This window comes from Pungitius pungitius, chromosome 12 (assembly GCF_949316345.1).
Source record: "Pungitius pungitius chromosome 12, fPunPun2.1, whole genome shotgun sequence".
Classification (NCBI taxonomy): Eukaryota; Metazoa; Chordata; class Actinopteri; order Perciformes; family Gasterosteidae; genus Pungitius; species Pungitius pungitius.
This window is the reverse complement of record NC_084911.1, coordinates 7,538,724-7,555,717: the sequence shown is the minus strand read 5'-3', so window position 1 is coordinate 7,555,717 and position 16,994 is coordinate 7,538,724. Positions and strand designations below refer to the sequence as shown.

The 16,994-nt window shown below is 43.6% G+C and overlaps 3 protein-coding genes across 4 annotated transcripts; all 3 read right to left on the bottom strand.

Moving 5' to 3' along the window:
* Positions 1 to 32: 32 nt before the first annotated feature.
* pycr1a (pyrroline-5-carboxylate reductase 1a) lies at positions 33 to 3,383 on the bottom strand. 2 transcript variants are annotated; one of them, XM_062566050.1, is made up of 8 exons: positions 3,248 to 3,383; positions 2,946 to 3,017; positions 2,761 to 2,831; positions 2,433 to 2,610; positions 1,591 to 1,814; positions 1,416 to 1,508; positions 961 to 1,124; positions 33 to 632 (listed from the first exon to the last, which is right to left on the bottom strand). In XM_062566050.1, the coding sequence occupies exons 2-8, from the start codon at positions 3,010 to 3,012 to the stop codon at positions 467 to 469; spliced, it is 963 nt and encodes a 320-aa protein (XP_062422034.1). In that variant the 5' UTR covers positions 3,013 to 3,017; positions 3,248 to 3,383; the 3' UTR covers positions 33 to 466. The 2 variants fall into 2 exon arrangements, with proteins under 2 accessions (XP_062422034.1, XP_062422035.1); XM_062566051.1 differs by lacking the exon at positions 3,248 to 3,383 and having other exon boundaries at positions 2,946 to 3,241.
* A 790-nt stretch (positions 3,384 to 4,173) lies between these two features.
* On the bottom strand, positions 4,174 to 6,946 carry LOC119220348 (myeloid-associated differentiation marker-like protein 2). The gene has a single exon (XM_037476289.2). It carries the CDS (start codon positions 6,135 to 6,137, stop codon positions 5,226 to 5,228), a length of 912 nt encoding a protein of 303 aa, XP_037332186.1. The 5' UTR covers positions 6,138 to 6,946; the 3' UTR covers positions 4,174 to 5,225.
* A 1,808-nt stretch (positions 6,947 to 8,754) lies between these two features.
* notum1a (notum, palmitoleoyl-protein carboxylesterase a) lies at positions 8,755 to 15,604 on the bottom strand. Its single transcript, XM_037477616.2, has 11 exons — positions 14,963 to 15,604; positions 12,718 to 12,770; positions 12,498 to 12,593; positions 12,130 to 12,190; positions 11,988 to 12,046; positions 11,789 to 11,891; positions 11,488 to 11,679; positions 11,254 to 11,351; positions 10,936 to 11,083; positions 10,794 to 10,841; positions 8,755 to 10,679 (listed from the first exon to the last, which is right to left on the bottom strand). Exons 1-11 carry the CDS (start codon positions 15,289 to 15,291, stop codon positions 10,376 to 10,378), a joined length of 1,491 nt encoding a protein of 496 aa, XP_037333513.2. The 5' UTR covers positions 15,292 to 15,604; the 3' UTR covers positions 8,755 to 10,375.
* Between the last annotated feature and the right edge of the window lie 1,390 nt (positions 15,605 to 16,994).

Below are 16,994 nucleotides of genomic sequence, written 5' to 3'. Positions count from 1 at the left end.
GAGGCAATTAACGAACCCACACACAAACCATATCCACAAAATGTTATTTTTAATATCTATTTGTATAATGTTTCAAAGACATTCTTACTTTCATTGCATCATGAAATATGCGTTTAAAAAATAGTCATGACACACAGTGTATTGCTTTGCTGCATATCACTCGATTGCATTGGTTCAGATGGTACTTTGGAAACTACCTTGAGATCAAACTGACTGAAGTAAGATAGAGGAAGACAAATTAATCAGAGATTTAAATGATTATTTTAGTCAAGCCTGACAAACAAAAGTTATTGCCTTACAAAAATAAAATATGGCTCATGCATTCATCGTCCCCCAGCTGGCTTTTCTCTAGAAAGTTATCCACTGGGTTAGACTCTCCTCAGACAGTCGTCAGACAGTTGTATTTAAGCATATGTTGCGTCATTGCAGCTAAAATGTTTGGGCAGTGTGGTACAAAAAAAGAAGCTCACTTCTTCTTGATCCTGGGGTTATTGCTGAACATACTGATCCCCTGAGATCTGACTCCAACAGGTCCTGCGGTCACTCCTGGCTGCTGCAACACTTGGTCCAGAGTGGTCTTCTTTATCGCAGCTGGAGAAATTCTTTCTTGGTCAGCCAAAAACTGAAGTTCCCTTTTTAGGGAAGGAGAAGAACACAAGAGACATTCTTAACATAGCATGAAGCATACATTTTTAATACAGTATAAATTTATATTTAATACAGTAGCGTAATAATAATAATCTGATTACTTAAAAACTAGTAACCTAAGAAGGGCAAAGCGCTCATTGTAAAAATATTTGCATTTAGCTCCATCTACTGTCAGAATCATAAACTTCAAAAGAAATACAACACACTCAGCTATTTGAATATGACAATTAACTTGAAAGCATTTCTTGTGCATCCCTATGACAAGAGATATGATTTGTTGGTTTGTTTATCACACTTTTCTCATCAACTTACCTAGTCCTAACACACGAGGCCTCTACAGCATCGATGAGGAGACTGCGGAAGCCACCACTCTCCATGACGTGCAGGGCGTGGATGGTGGCGCCCCCTGGTGAACACACGTTGTCCTTGAGCTGTCCAGGGTGTTGCTCGGAGTCCAACAACATCTTAGCAGCCCCCTTTTAAAGAAGGACGATCCACATTAGACAAACACAGTATTGCTGTCATATCCAATTATGATCTTATACTGAGTCCAGAAACATCCATGACAGATTGCAGCTAACAAAAATTCAGCCTCGTTGTATAGATTTCCCATGACACAGTTAACATTAGAGTTAAATGCCAGCGTGAGTAAGGACAGACACCTTTGTAATATGAATACATGACAGCACAGCTTGAAAAACCTAAACCTAAAAGCACCTAAACCAAGAGGATTGTGTTTTTTTTATTTTAAAAAAAGACAGTAATACCAGCAGGGCCTGGGCTCCGAGGCGTACAGCAAGCCTCCTGGGCAGGCCCATTTTCACTCCCCCATCAGCAAGAGCATCGACAGCAGTAAACGCCTGAAAGGCCACATAGTTATATTGATCCTACAGGTGTAAGGAAAAATGGTGAAACACAATCCACATTATTTGAATGACTCACGTAAGCAGGACCACTGCCGCTGAGGCCGGTAACGGCGTCGATCAGGTCCTCCTCCACCTCAGTGCAGAATCCCACACTGGACATCAGCTGCTCCAGGAGCTTTCCATCCTCCACTTTTGCATGGGTGCCTGTGGCATACACAGTGGCCCCCTCACACACCACCACTGGGGTGTTTGTCATGCAACGCATCACCTTTGGATCAGCCCGATACAGCTGGAGCTTCTGTAGGGGAACGTAGCAATGTACTGAATCAGGGGGAAACGTTGGACTGGGAGGATCGTTATTGGCTCAAAGTTTATACACTAGTTGATAGAAGAGTCCAAATGTAATAGTTGCACAACATTTGCTTTGATTTGCCATGGACCAAACATTTACTTCAGACAATATATTAAAACATTATCTTAAAACAAACAATAGGGACGCAACATTCCCAGCTTTTTCTTGGGCTATGAGTATCAGCCTATAACAATCTGATAGCAGTGTAGGATTAAAAGGTTGTATGCCTGTGATTCCTATTTCTAATTTGGTCAAAGCCTATACAATATATGAGCCCTATTTTTACTACTACACTATCCAGCTATTTCAGTCGGTATCCCCTGACATCAGTGTCAATGCATCCCTATAGAAAAGCCAGAATTTTAAAAGCAGCAGGCATCATGGGCCGACAGCTTCTTAATAAAATAACATCTAGCTTACATGCACTAACGCTTAATCTGTCCAAAAGACTATGCTCTTCAAGTATTGAGTGAACAAACTATATTTAATTTTCATCAATATTGTTCTGTTGATAACAATCTGTGGTCCATTAGTAACATTGGAAGAGTGAGGGCCATGACTTTCCTTCTCAATAGAGCTGATGGTGACACCTGCAGCACACGACACAATAAGGTGACGCTCTTCGATGTCTGGTCCAATCTCATCCAGTACGAAAGGGATGATGTGGGGCTTCACGGCAAGAAAGAGAACGTCACTTCTGCTCACTGTCTCTTTGTTGCTGGTGGTGAAATTGACGCCCAATTTCTGTACAAATATCATATTTAGCGTTAGTTTCTCGAAAAAGAGGTACACGGGAATTCACAAGAAGGGAACGTTTGGAAAGCCACGATTATGTTCAAAATCAAACATAAATATTATAACGACAACAGTATTAATCCCTAATTATGAACCTACCCGCAGTCCCTGGACTGTAGGGAGATCTGTGTCCGGGGAACTGGCTGTGATTCTGTGGGTGGCAATCACGCCTTGAAAAGGGGCAAGGTTTCCAGAAAATCATTTCAGTGTGTGATTGCAATCAACCCACGTCGACGACACGACTCGGAATACCACAAACACACAAGGTAGGTTTCCAAACTCACCTGCAGCTGTGAAGCCTCTCACCAGAGCATGGGCCAGCTGGCCTGCTCCTATGAAGCCCACGCTCATTCTATCTGTGTGTGTGTGTGTGTGTGTGTGCAGGGAGGAATTTCATTTCAACAAAAACCGATCATTTACTCAGTCCAACATCGTGCGCTATAATCACGGTATCACTATGTTTTGCTGTAGTTGCTGGTAACTTGTTTACATTTCCTTATTAAACGAAGCAAACGACAATCCTCCACACGCAGTGACAGCGGCCATATTGTTGTACAGTAAATACCTTCGCAGAAGTAAGACTTACCACAGGAAGGCCACAGGTAACAGATACGGGTGAAGCTTCAAGGAAACACCGGAAAAACAACGCTCGACAGGCTTCGGAGGTCGCGCTCACCTGACGTACTAGATGCGATGCATTTAGCTGACAAGCAAGCAAGCCAATGAGCGTGAGTTTTTGGGTGACACGTACATTCTTCGACCAATCACAGCGGTGTTGACGGTGACTTCGGGGCGGGTTCTAAGACGGCGGCTGCGTCAGACTGTGGCGAGGAGGAGGAAGACAGGAAGTTCATTTATTATCTAACTTTATTAGATGAGACGTGGTAGAAATGTTTTAAGGATAGTGGACAAACGGGTTAACCGGATCCAGGAAATGTAAGCATGTTACCATTAAGGTATACAGATTTTTACCTTCAGTGCCTCCCTTGAGCAACACCATTTCATATTGTTTATTTTGTGCGTTTATGTCAATCAAAAACACTTGAAGAAGGAGAGGATTTACTTCTAAGCAGGAGGCGAAATGTTAATTTTAAAGAGGTAAAAGTCTTGCGACATTTAGATTAGGTCGACGTTATTCACCCAGGTAATCATAAAATAAACCCACTTTTAAATAGATAGTAGGTGTCAAGTAATAAAATCTTACAATGATAAATAATCATGCTTTAATTTGTTCAATTGTTGGTAGCAGGCAACCAACAAAAAAGCTTCTCACGAAACTGTTTTCTAACACTGTGAGTACATTTCATTTAAAATATTCATTACATTACATGTTATTCAGCTGACGCTTTTATCCAAAGCAACTTACATTGCACTTGTAATCCATGGTTTTACATTTTTAACCCATCCCACACAGTGGGAGTAGTGTGCAGCCGTAAGGGCTCCTGGTGACACTTCAACATGGGCCAGGGAGCAGCCAGGTTTCAAACCGCCGGCTTCCGGCACAACTCCGCCTTCATAAATGAGCCTAGTGCATATATTGAAGCACCACGTTGATTTGATTTAACCAGGCTATGAATCATGTACTTAAATCAACATAACTAACATTTTCATTTTTCATTTGAATCTTTTCCAATACACGGATGAGATGCATGATGTGTATGTAATAGAGGAGTCTTCTGTCCTCTGAAAGTTGAAAGTTATAGTTCACAATTCAAGTTAGACTGTTTATTACAGAATGCAAAGTACATAAATAAAAAAAGTCAACCAGTAATACTATTGTAATTTATTAGATACATTTTTATAAAACATGGAACGCATCAGAAATATAGCAGAAGATAAGGTGACACGACACGACCGTGCTTATCCCAAATAAAATGTAATTTACTTGAAATATCATATAAGATGTATTTAACATTCAGTGGATGACCGAAAAAGATGAATGAAGCTCAATCTTTGACACAACTTGTGTGATGACATAGTGTAGGTGAAACAATAAAAAATATCTAAAAAGTCAAAACCAAAAGCAACGTTTAGTTCATACTGTAGACTTAACATATACTATTCACCCCATATATACCATGAGATATATTCACTCTACTTTACTTACATACGTTTTAATGCATAGATTAATACATAAATACATTGTACGGCCTCTGTACCCTGACTGACATAAGTTCTAATATTACACACATGATCCCACACTCCCAAAGTTGAGAAGTCCTGTATGCCACCTCCGAAGGAATCTGCAGCGCATTCGGTGCTGAGATGGACGTATTTCCCAGGATCCTCTGTGGACAAAGATGTTGAGATCAGCTCGTCGATGTAGTCTCTCTCTGGTAGGTCAGTGTAGAACCGGGAAAAGGCCTTTCAAGCTCATAAAATGGGGTAACACTGAGTTTTTCTGCTTAGAAAAGGCAACATTCTACAAAAACACTGACAAAATGGTTAGACGACTTCATGAAGTTTTGAATCCACGGGAATCGTTCCTCCACTGAGAGCGGGATGTGGACTGAGAGTTTCAGTGTTTGTCTTTGAATCCAAACAGTCTCGAAGGGACGAGGGGTTCAGACCGCGGAGCCGGACACAAAGCGAATCCTCTGCGAGTAAATCAGGTCGACAAAATATAGGATCATGTTGACGTTGGTGAACACAGCCACCACGAGCTTACTGTCCCAGGGACATTGCCCTCGTGGGCAGTCCTCGGGACGAGTGGTGGTGCCGTACTTTTTGTCGAAGCTGAAGATGGGCCAGACGAGTGCAGTGCTGAGGTAGAGGATCACGGCGAAGAAGGTGTAGACCACCACGAACCGGTCGAAGGGGAACGGCAGGGCGGCGGTCCGGCCCGAAACGGTCAGCGCGACCACTACGACGGTGACGGAGAAGCACAGGCTGTACACCACCACGCAGTACTGGGTGGCAATGTGGAGGGTGTACTCGCTGTCGTTGGCCAGGGCTCCGAAAATAATGCAGGCCACAAAACCCTGGACCACCTTTAGCAGCCCGGACACGGTCGCCATGTAGCCCACCACCGCGCCGGGCTTGGCTCGAGTCAGGAACACCTCGGCGCCGTACGGGAAGCAGCAGACGCTGGAGCAGACGGTGACGGCGATGCGGTAGATCTGGACCTCGAGGTCCGCGTCGGTGTACTCCGTTTGGAGGAAGTACACGGGGTACACCACGGAGGCAGTGATGTACATGAGGGTTGCCAGCATGGCAAACGCCACCGTGAAGTTATCCCAGGAGATGGGCATGCAGGCGTGGAGGCGCGTGATGTCCAGGGCGAACACCACCAGTGTGACCGCAAAGCAGAAGCACCACACAAACATGCAGAAGGTCCCGTAGGAGGCGCTGTAGTCCGCGCCGTGGGACACGAGGGCCATTATGGTGCAGCCGAGCAGGAGCTGGCACATTCGGGTTGCACCTAAAGGGGACAGCACAGCTTCCTTGTTGAGGTAGTGTCCTCCATTGGAATCCATGGCTGTTTTGGTTCTCGGGGAGAATCTCTGCGTCCTGTTCTCAGTCTCGGTCGTCCTTGTGGCTTAACTCTTTTTTTTCTCCTCTTTTTCCGCCACGGACCTCACCCTTTCCTTGGGTGCCTTTTTATAGATGGTCCTTAATTACAAATGTCGGCAACTCTTCCCTCGGCGTGCTTTGTAATTACAGAGGTGTGCTGAATATCAAGTCACATGTACACTGTTGTGTAGAAGTTCGAACGGTAGCTTGTTTTGCTGAAGGACATTTGAACCATTTGACTGCAGAAGTATATACTATGAACCGAGAGTACAATTTCTGTAAATCATGTAACACTGGTATAGTATGTTTTGTAGTGTTTTAAAAGTATTTTAAAGATAGTTGATCCTGTTCTTACTCAAAGCAGCAGCGTACGTCCTCATAGACCTTGGTTCCCCTCGCTTGCTCTCTTCAATCACCAAGTTGTCCAGTGGATCAAAAGTTCAAAGTACAGTCCTCTAAATATCCAGTGATCAATCTTCCAACATTAGCCCCCCACTCTCGAACAGGTGGACTAATTGGTCGTCCTGTCATTCAGGGATCCGGTCCTTGTAGTATCTTCCCCGTAGGCCCTTAACTGCTCATCAAAATTGCTCAAACAATTGGCGCTGTGTCTTGCTCTTTGTCTCGCTCCCGTAGTCTCTTTTTTTCCTCTTGAAACACGTCTCCTACCCTTTCTCGCTCTATTTTTTTCTTCAAGCACACACACCCTCTCCCTCCTGTGTGTGTCAGTGTGCACTTACTGGACTGCAAGGGGAGGTTGTTTAAATGAACGTTTGTGCCGAACCCAAGGGTACAGGCCTCGCCGGCTCTATAAATAGGGGGTCTATATTCCACATAGCGGGGGGAGGCTACGTGTGGCGAGCAGTGTGGGAGTCGTATTTCTAGGGAGCACCCAGAGAGGCTGAGTCAGAGCACCCTCGGTAAGAAACTGGCATTTATACCGATGTAATGACAGGGAGGGAGGCTTAGACTCCCATCAGAGGGCAGAAATTACATCCAGGTTCGGAGAGATTCTGTTATTGCAGATTTGAGTCATAGATGTAAAGGGGAAACGGAAATAAATGAGTACCTTAAATACTTCACCCTGTGGTATTACACTGCGTTTCTTGAGTTGTGGGATTTATGGTGAACATATTTATTAATTTATCATTTATTTACAGCATGTGAATTCACCCAGAAAAGATGGGCAGGCAGAAAGCCAGGAAGTTAATTAATTGTCTAACTAGAAGAGGAGACTTGATAGACATCAGTAGACTCAGTAGACTCACAGTCAAAGTCACAGTTAACGAAAGAGCCAAACCGGAGGCGTGTTGCCAGCATCAGTCAATCAAAAACACTTAAAAAGCAGAAAATGAACTTCCAAGGAGGAGGCGAACAATAAAGAGGTAAAAGTCCTGCTACCACAGGAGGCCACAGTTGACACATACGGGTACAGCTTCAAGGAAACACCTGAAAAACAATCACAGTCGACAGGGTTCAGAGGTCGACGTACTTTTTGCGATACTTTTACTTAACAAGCAAGGAAGACAATGAGCGTGAATGTTTGGTAACACTTTGTTGACGATGACTTTGGGGCGCGTCCTATAACGTTCTGTGACCGTTGTGTCGGACTGTGGCGAAGAAATGAAAAGGTGTGCAGAACGCCAGGAACGCAATTAATTATCTACGACTAAATGAGACTTGATGGACATGTTTTTTGGAAAGTGGACAGACCAGTTAACCGAAAACCAGGTAGACAATCTGTGGGCGTGTTACCAGTAAGGTACACATCTTTTATCTTCCGTGCCTCCATTGAGCGACACCATTTCATATTGTTTATTTTGTGTATTCCTGTCAATCAAAACACTTGAAGAAGCAGAGGGTTTATTCCAAGCAGGAGGCGAACAATGAACTAATGTACTAATAATGAACTAACTAATGTGATTAGATCAACGTCCTTCACCCGGGTCATCGTGAAATAAACACACTTTTAAATAGATAGTAGGTGTCAAGGAAAGAAACTTTGATAAATAATCCTGGTAAGAGGCTTCACAGCTGCAGGTGAGTTTGGAAACATACCTTGTGTATTATGTTTTATTCAGATTTGTGTCATTGATATGCGTTGATTGCAATCAGACACTGAAATGATTTCTGGACATTTTGTCCCCTTTCAAGGCGTGATTGCCACACACAGAATCACCTGGGACTGCGGGTAGGTAACTCATTTCATATTAGCCACGGGTCATTTTAAATCAAATATAAACACTGCGCTGCAGAGCTATTTCTCACTTTCACCTGTCAATCTCCTCCTGTTTTGGGGGATTGACCAACGATCTTGAGATTTAACAAGAGCTGCAAAATATTTGTTGTTGAAAAACCTTTAAGTGACAGTTATTATATACACTAACCATCATATCTTTTATTAGATATGTTAAAATGGTGATAGATGGTGTCTGGGCCTGATGGAGCTCTTTAGCTCAGCTCCCTCTAAAGGTTTTTCTGAGGGGAATAAAAAATAGGAATGATAGTAATGCAAGAATAATTACTGATTATATGAATAATGTTAATAATAGTAACAACAACAAGACGGCAGTTGTAGTATACAGTATGTAATGTGTCTTTTCTTTTTAATCTGATACAAAGACATGCAATCAACACAAAGAGAAAACACAATGTATTTACAATTTACAAAGAATCACTTCTCTGTGAAAATGGCACTTATAAATATGATTTACATAACAAAATAAATATGTAAATTACCAATGTAGCTTGAGTTTTTTTTTCTGTTAGAAAATATGTTACAGAATAAAATTACAAGTAGTAATACGTTTCATTCTCTGGTGTGACGCGAAATAAAGGTCCTTTAAAAACATCATTTGTAAAGACATCATTACATAAAACATTGTCATTATATTAAAAAGTGATCTCTATTATGAAATATAAGAAGGGAGTTACATTAGTGAACACTTGAAAGAACCTATACAAATACTCAAAGAAAATATACAGTACACATAATTTGTCTCCCTTTAAATGTTCATTGCATTGATCTAACATGATGTCTGGGGTTTGAACACCGTGAGAACCCGTGAGAAAGAGGTAAAGACTAGACGTAATGGCCCTGTGGTGAATCTGTAGCTACGAGTAGACCTTTAAAGTATTTCTCGGCTCCACTTAACCCCGCGATCTGCAGCTAAATGTTTCACTCAGATTGCTGAGTCACACTAACAGGCGTGAGTTACATTATTATTTATCTTTACCCACAAAAATAGCCACAGTAATATATATTTCTTTAACATTGTCAGTCTTTTTTTTGGCTACTTTCTTTAGCAAGAAACAACATTTGATATTTGTCAATTCGCTGGATTCATTTCAGAAGCTTAAGGTTTTCTGCAATTTTTTTTATATTTTGAATTGTATCTTTTTTTTTCTTTTAAATAAACGTATTCACTCTTCGCTGATGCAACGGTGTCCTCGTTACACTCTGACCAGTAAAGAAACATCCATATTGATTCAACTCAACGTCTTACATGATGTGGAGTGTTTGTGTCTTGCTATCGTTCTTGCCATTATTATTTAAAGTAAATACTAAATTTAATTTCTGATCCAGTGATTTTCTCATATTTTACTGCTGTTATCTCTTACTGCTTTGTTAAAGGTTTTCATGAGATGAGACACTATAAAAACCGTTTTTCAAAATATAGAATCTATAGCGATTGCTTAAGAAAGAGCATCCTTGCTCCATTGTGGTGTTTTCCTTTTTTATACAATGACTAAATATAATCAACGGATGGATGAAAATAACATTTAAATGAATTAAACAACAGTGAGCATCCTTAAAACTGGATTATATTTGTGGTATTTTTTTCTTCTTTTACAAAGCAAAAGATAATTTAAATGGAGAGTAGCAGAGAGTTGTGCCTTGTCGTGGTGGCCACTGGAATTGGCAACACACCAATTACATTAGTGGTAAAAAAAAAGGTTTTGCGGGATGAATAAAAAAGCCCCTGTGTTTGACTAAGGGCCCGGACCAAAGTACAGAAGAGCTCCTAGGGGAGATGACTATTGGTAGATGGGGTTGTGAAGGTGGAGATGGAGGTATCAGCCATAGAGGGACTGGCCCATCCAGCCCTGCTTGGGATTAGCTTGGAGATGCTGTGTGTGTGTGTGTGTGTGTGTGTGTGTGTGTGTGTGTGTGTGTGTGTGTGTGTGTGTGCGCGCCTCTTTAGCTGCCGCTGCTGAGCATGCCCAGTAGCTTGCTGGGGTCCATGCCCTGCTGCTGGGCCATCTTCTGCACATCGAAGCCCATGTGCATGAGGAACTGAATGACGTTCATCTCCTGCCCGGTGAACTGGTCTCGGATGGTGGGGCAGGTGGGGTTGCAGTGGGGCCACGGGCAGCTGTCAATCAGATGGACGGGGCAGCCTTTGGGTGGAGCCTTGTTGTTCCTGTTGTCGTTGAGGCTGCGGTCCCAGCAGTGCAAGGCTCGGGGCAAGGAGGTGCCTTTGACCTGCACGTCAATCCAGTAACTAGAACGCAACACAAGAGGGCGCTGTCAGCTCGCAAGTCTCTCACGAAGCTCAGTGTCCCCTGCTAATGGTACACCGGGAAGACAGCGATCTGAAAATGTACATTATACCCACTTTCTGGTGATAACTTCATGTGATAGACATGCTGGAGCAAACATAGCCCTGCAAATGGAAAAACAACAACGCATAAGCCAAAAGGAATCCTCGCAAACATCCTGTTTAAATTCCCCCTCCTAAACAAAGCCACGGGACTTACGGGACATCTTTTAGGGTATTTCTCAGCTCAATGCCCAGGTTTTGGATGTAGCGCCACTGGCTTTCCTGCACAGGCTGGCCCGTCAGCTGGATGTTGTCCACGGTCAACTGAGCCTCATCGAACAGCCACTGGACAACAAACACAGGGCCTGGGCAGGGAGAATGGACGCCGATTCACGTAAGAGCATTGTGTATATATACACAATGATCAATATAGTGCAGTAACATATACTCTGTGCCAAGTATTATTCAGGTATGTTGGGCTTGCATGTGCAATAGGTGCATATTCCCAGGTAGATCATGAGACCCCCAAGCTCACTTTTTATTGATGGGAAGACTCTATATCCAAAGAAACAGTTCCACTCCTCTCCTTCATGGGTCTGTCTGCACCTCTCTGGCACCACTCCTCCCCAGTACCTGGCGGGACAGGTGAGAAGAAAGCATACGCGGTGTCGAGGTTAGTAACCTGATGATCTCATCCCCATACTAAAATAGGTCCACCTCATAATAAAAAGGCTTCTCTTTTTATGCCAATGTTTTCTGGATGCCGTACTTGATGCCTCTCTTGATGGTCTCGGTTGGGGGGCAGCTGACAGCGTCCACACAGTCCGTGCAGTGGTACTGCTTGTTGTCCAGGAACCAGCCGGAATCAGACAGGCCCCGCACTTGTATCCCAGTGTGTCCCAGCCCATCCAGCAGCTCCGCCACGTGGTCCACGTTGAGAAGGACCCCAGTGCCACCCGCGCTGCTCGCATAATAATACAACATGTTCTCAACAAACAGTTGGACAATGTCAAAATGTCAAAGATTTTGGAATGTTGAATCCGCTGCGAAATGTTCACACAAGAACATACCTGCTTCCTGCGAGCAGAAGAACTTTTGCGTTGTTCAGACCTTTGTTCAGCAGGTCCTTCACAACCTCCTGAATGATCAGTGAGCCCATGAATGCATATCCACCTAAGCACAACACAGAGTGCAACTGTAACACAGGTTTCTTTGGTTTTAAAGAGAGTTACACGTTAGGTTTGTTGTGAAGATCCAGTGATGTCTCACTCTGCTCTGTTTTGGCTGTTGCGCCGCTCCAAACATCGCTGGAGCAGTACGGGATGAACCTGCACCACAAAAATACAGTTAAAGTTCCCAGCTCGGATAAAAACTTGAGCTCCAACAAGCACGGAAACATTAGTCAACTTACACCATGTTGGCGTTCCACCAGTGAGGGTTTTCCTCAGGCAGCGGAGACAGGATCCCTGTGCCTGCATAGACAGAGCAGCATGTATCATTAGCCATCGTGGCACTCCCAAACACATCCTCTTCCTCCTCATCATCATTACCAAGTGGATTATAGTTATTACATTGCGATGAAAGAGGGAAGCGTCTCGGCCCCTACAGCAGCGGGCGCCAGGTAGCTCTGCACGGCAGCTACATTATAACAGGGCGACGGACACATCCGACCCTTTTTAAATACTTAGAAATTAGGACGTAGCTACTTTTCTTTATCCTGTTTTGGAGTCAGGATTTGCTTCAGGTGGCAGTGAAGGACACACAATCACTGAAGCTGACCTGTTTTAGTTTGGGGCCACGTGGAAGAGCTCATCAGTCTCCTCATGGTCTCGTATCGGCTGTCACAGTTCTCCTTGTTGAAGCAGTACCAGCCGCCTGCATATAGATACCAAATAAATAGAGTGTGTCACATCCAATGTGTTGAATTGTACACCCTTTGCAGTTGGAGCCTTATAAAGAGAAAGACAATGACATGATGTTATTTTATTTTAATACTGACCCTCTAAGAATATCAACCAGCGTCTGCTGCCCCGAGATTCTTTCAGGTAGTACCTGCGAGAGACCAAAGAATATCAAATCAACACAGCATGGCAGATGCAACAGAGTCCATAAGGCTTGAATATATGTAAATTGTATTTTACACAGCCTAAATATAAATATGTTTGAACAATGAATAGATTATACCACATTCCACAATTGTAACACTTATCTTTCTTCAGATATATGATATAAATAATGAAAACTAATATCCACCAATATCCACCATCAATGATAGTGTCCAAGTAAGAAATATTACCAAGATGTCTTGTTGTGCTGTTGATCTTTGAATGGTGACCGACAACAGCAAATTTCGTTTTCAATGAGGTATGTGTATTGTTTGCTCTTAGGTAACTGAAACAGGGATTAAACAGGTCATAAATTGTCCTGTGTCCATTTTGTAGTTTACAGATGTTCCTGGTGTTTATTTTGTCAAGACACACGTCATGGATAACATCAGGGCTCCGGCCCACAGGGATGTTAAAGATAGAAACTGAATGGATGTGTGTAGATGTAAACACACCCGGCCTGTCTTTATATTTAGGATTTGTCTCTCTCCAAGTTACAGCTTTCCTGCTGCACCCTGGGTAGAGTAAATGTTTTTGTGCTATGTTAAAATCGTATGAGAAGTGAATGCACGCTGCATAGAATGAAAGACGCGTGCTGTGTGCTTTCGGTCCAGAAGAGGGCATGCACATTCTGCAGGACGTTCTAATGTCGGATGCTTCATCATCCTTTTTTTGGGGGGGATTGCCAAAGAAGCGTCAGTGACTTTAAAGAAAACCGACTTGGCTGATGTTCTGAGCTATTTGGTCAGAACTCTGAATCAGACTTTGGCTGCAGTTTATGTCTTATATTATTGCAATGCACCGTCAAGGATGCAGACTGAAGACAGTGCCCTCTACTCACTACTTCCAAACAACAAAGTACAGGCGGGCTTGGAAAAGCTGAACATGCCGAGATGGGGAAAGGAAGTGCATCAACACACTCACTCTAACAAGTGTATTTCCACAAGAGGTATCACACACTTTCACCTTCACGCACTGTGCATGATTTCACTTGTTGCGTGCCCTGTTAGTGTAACAATAGCTGCGTGGAAACGACAGGCCACGGTGGAGAATGAAACGCCCATCTGCCACTAAGTGTCTTTACCGCCCCAACAGACGGATACTAAATCCACACAGAAACGTATTAAATAGTCATTTAAATGCAGTCTGCCACTGAACTGGGTTGTAAGTTTCCTATATTAGGCCCATTCGGGGCATAACATTTAAATACTGTTCATTCATTGTGGTATGGGTAGTTGCAGAATGATATTTTGACAGTTTGAGTCATATCCATATATATTTGGATGGAGCAGTTTTACATATGACTTCTTCTTGTCACACCATGCCTTACTTAGCGGTATTTGGAAATTAACAGCAATTCATTTATCTTCCAGTATTCAGAAAATCGATCTGACTGATATTAATGTACTTTTTAGTGCCATGGCTTATTGCTTTAAATCATCGAGGTGTCCTTGCTTCCAGATTTACAACAATGTCAATAGTGGAGATCATGGCAAACAAATGTAGTGGTCTGTTTACTGTCTACTACTCTGTTCACCTCATAGACCGTAGCCATCAGGGCAAATAGTACACATGTTATACTAGCCACGTAAATAGCACCAAAACGGCACCTAATGTGCATCAAACGGCTGTAAAGCCAGCAGTGTGCATGCTGGGTGCAATCATCAGAGAGAGAGGCAGAGAGATGGGTCGGTGTGTACAAACTTCCTGCACAGCAAATCCCGCATTCTAATTTGAAGCACAGGAAATTAAGCAAAGGGCCATGTGGTTATCCGGCAAATTTCACGCTTCGCTGATGCAAAGCATCTGTCGGTGTCATCCCACTGTTCTACCCCGGGGCAAAGCTCTCTTTTGAAACCATACCCCCCACCCCATTTATTTTATTTGTTTATCCTAAATAGAGGAAAACCACTTCCAAAGAAAACGGCTCGAATAAGAGGAATCCACACCGAGGCGACCCTTGTTGTCCTCGTGCCAGACACCGTTGATGTGGGCAGCAGGACGATCAGCGGCACGCGCTGCGCGCTGCCGACGCTGAACAACGAGTGCTCCTTCAGCTGCAGGTTGCACTGCTGATCCCCCCCCACCCCCCCACCCTCCTCCCTTGTGCAGGCTCGCGTATTCTAGGTTGGTACATACCCTGCGGGACTTCCATCGTTGCAGGTGACCGAAGTGTTCTCCAAAAAGTTCAGCTTCATGTCGTGGTCGAGCTTCTGCGCCGAGCACGGGTAGAGGGACTGCGCAAGGTTCTTCACTTGTGTCATGAAGTTATCCATGTTCTCCTCCACGGCGGTGAAATCCAGAGGGAAGCTCTCGGTGGTGTCACCCCGATCCGCCCGGTATGTGGGAGGAGGTGGTGAGCGTCGTGGTTGTGGGTTGCGGCCACCCCGAAACTTCCGTGCGCAAAGAGCTCCGGACTGCATCAGCGCCAGCACCAGCACTGATGAAACCATTCGGATCGCTGCCATATCTTATCGGAGTGTAAGTTTGTTCTTTCTCTTAAAATGCAACGTGTCCTCGGAGATATACGTCCTTTTACTAATTTAGCAGCCAAATAAACGACAATTTACGCACAGTTTTAAAAGATGGCTCAACTATCAGTGCCCCGCTCTAAGAAAACGCTCAAATTATTTTTATTAGAAGTGCTTTTAAACGAATAACAGTCATCCGCGTTCTCTGGATGTATAATAATCTGCCAAAGAGTGACACTACAACCGTCTGCTCATCCACCCAAGTGAAGCCCAAGTGAAGCCCAAGTGAAGCCCTTGTGGACCAAGCGCATAAGCTTGAACGACAACACCGGGGCCATGCTCTTGTATTTTATTCAAACTTTCCCCCCATGAGAGTCCGTCCAGCCAATCGCAGAAGCGGGGCAGGACTCGGGCATAATCAAGCGTGGAAGACTACCTCCCTTTTTTAAATTTATATAGGGAAACATGTCCATGCGTTGGTTCTTTTGATCCACGATGTTTTATTTGATGTGGTGGCTTTTATTGGCCTTGAAATTCCAGTCCACCACAAATGTATTTGCGTATTCTCACAAGAAGTGAAGAATACGCATTTTGTTACACACTTACTTGAATATAAAAAAAAACACATCAAAACTTACAATATTAAAATATTTGGTCAGCAAAATACATGTCAGACTTTACCTTTGTTAAATAAGCGAAAATGTTTTCTATTTTATTGGTTCACTTATGTAAAAGCTTTTCTTTCACAAGGCAAAAACAAAACAAAAAACAGTATCATCCTTCTCCCCACAAAAATAAAAAAGTAAACTCACCAGATACCTCTTTTTAGGAATCACCTCCAGTTCTGACTAGCTAAGCTACTCATGTTGTCTTAAGGTTTAGAAAAGGATTTGGACACTTGTTTTTACGGGGCCTCCGAAGATCAAAGCACCCATCACTCTTTCTCCCCCCCTTCGCCTCGCCTCCTCACTCCCACTTCAGTCCCTTCCAAACCTTCCTGGTCTACTGTATATTTTAAGTCGAGCGGAGCATTCTGATGGGAAGCCAGCTTTTTAACACAGGGATGCCTCGTCACGCTTGAGGAAGACTACCGACAATTTGTCATTTTGAGGACACTGTTAAAGTCAAAGTGTAAGCCTGCGGCGATTACAGAAATAACAGTTATTCATTGAGGTTACCCTTTTTGCTTCGATTGAGCTCATGTGAAGCAAACTGCCATTGTAATTCAGTTGAGTTATAAGGGGCTTGGTGTTAACCCCCAATAACACATTTGGGTATGTTAGAAAATACTTGACGACATATTAAAATTGCCTCACATCCTCTTGGAAAAACAACCTCCGGCCCTGTGGTTAATCCGTGCGCCTTAAAGGGTGCCGACGTCTTCAGAGCCAGGTAAGATGGATATGAACTCACCAGCCGGACTGATGGTATTCATTGGGAACTTCAAACAGACGCTGTATAGATTAAAACATGTGGCAGGGCCAAGGAGGAGAGGCTCTGTCGCGGATCGAGTCTAGTCACTTTGACCCATACCTCCCCCTTTTATCACACGTCATCGCAACAAATGTAACCCTCAAATCACTCGCAGATGGACGCTACCCTCCGACACACGCTACCACAAAGAGATGCCCCGGCGTGTGTGTCGAAAAAAAAAAAAAAAACCTCTGAAGAAAGGGTGAGCCGCAGATGCTTCAAGTGAT

Excerpts from the sequence above, each read along its gene's own strand:
- notum1a (XM_037477616.2), bottom strand. The coding sequence starts at position 15,291 with ATGGCAGCGATCCGAATGGTTTCATCAGTGCTGGTGCTGGCGCTGATG. Across the intron at positions 12,771-14,962 it reads AACGATGGAAGTCCCGCAGG|GTACTACCTGAAAGAATCTC; the intron begins GTATGTACCAAC and ends GGTCTCTCGCAG. Across the intron at positions 11,084-11,253 it reads AGTCTTCCCATCAATAAAAA|GCCCTGTGTTTGTTGTCCAG; the intron begins GTGAGCTTGGGG and ends CTCCCTGCCCAG.
- LOC119220348 (XM_037476289.2), bottom strand. The coding sequence starts at position 6,137 with ATGGATTCCAATGGAGGACACTACCTCAACAAGGAAGCTGTGCTGTCC.
- pycr1a (XM_062566050.1), bottom strand. The coding sequence starts at position 3,012 with ATGAGCGTGGGCTTCATAGGAGCAGGCCAGCTGGCCCATGCTCTGGTG. Across the intron at positions 2,611-2,760 it reads CTACAGTCCAGGGACTGCGG|AAATTGGGCGTCAATTTCAC; the intron begins GTAGGTTCATAA and ends ATATTTGTACAG. Across the intron at positions 1,509-1,590 it reads GCGGCAGTGGTCCTGCTTAC|GCGTTTACTGCTGTCGATGC; the intron begins GTGAGTCATTCA and ends GTGGCCTTTCAG.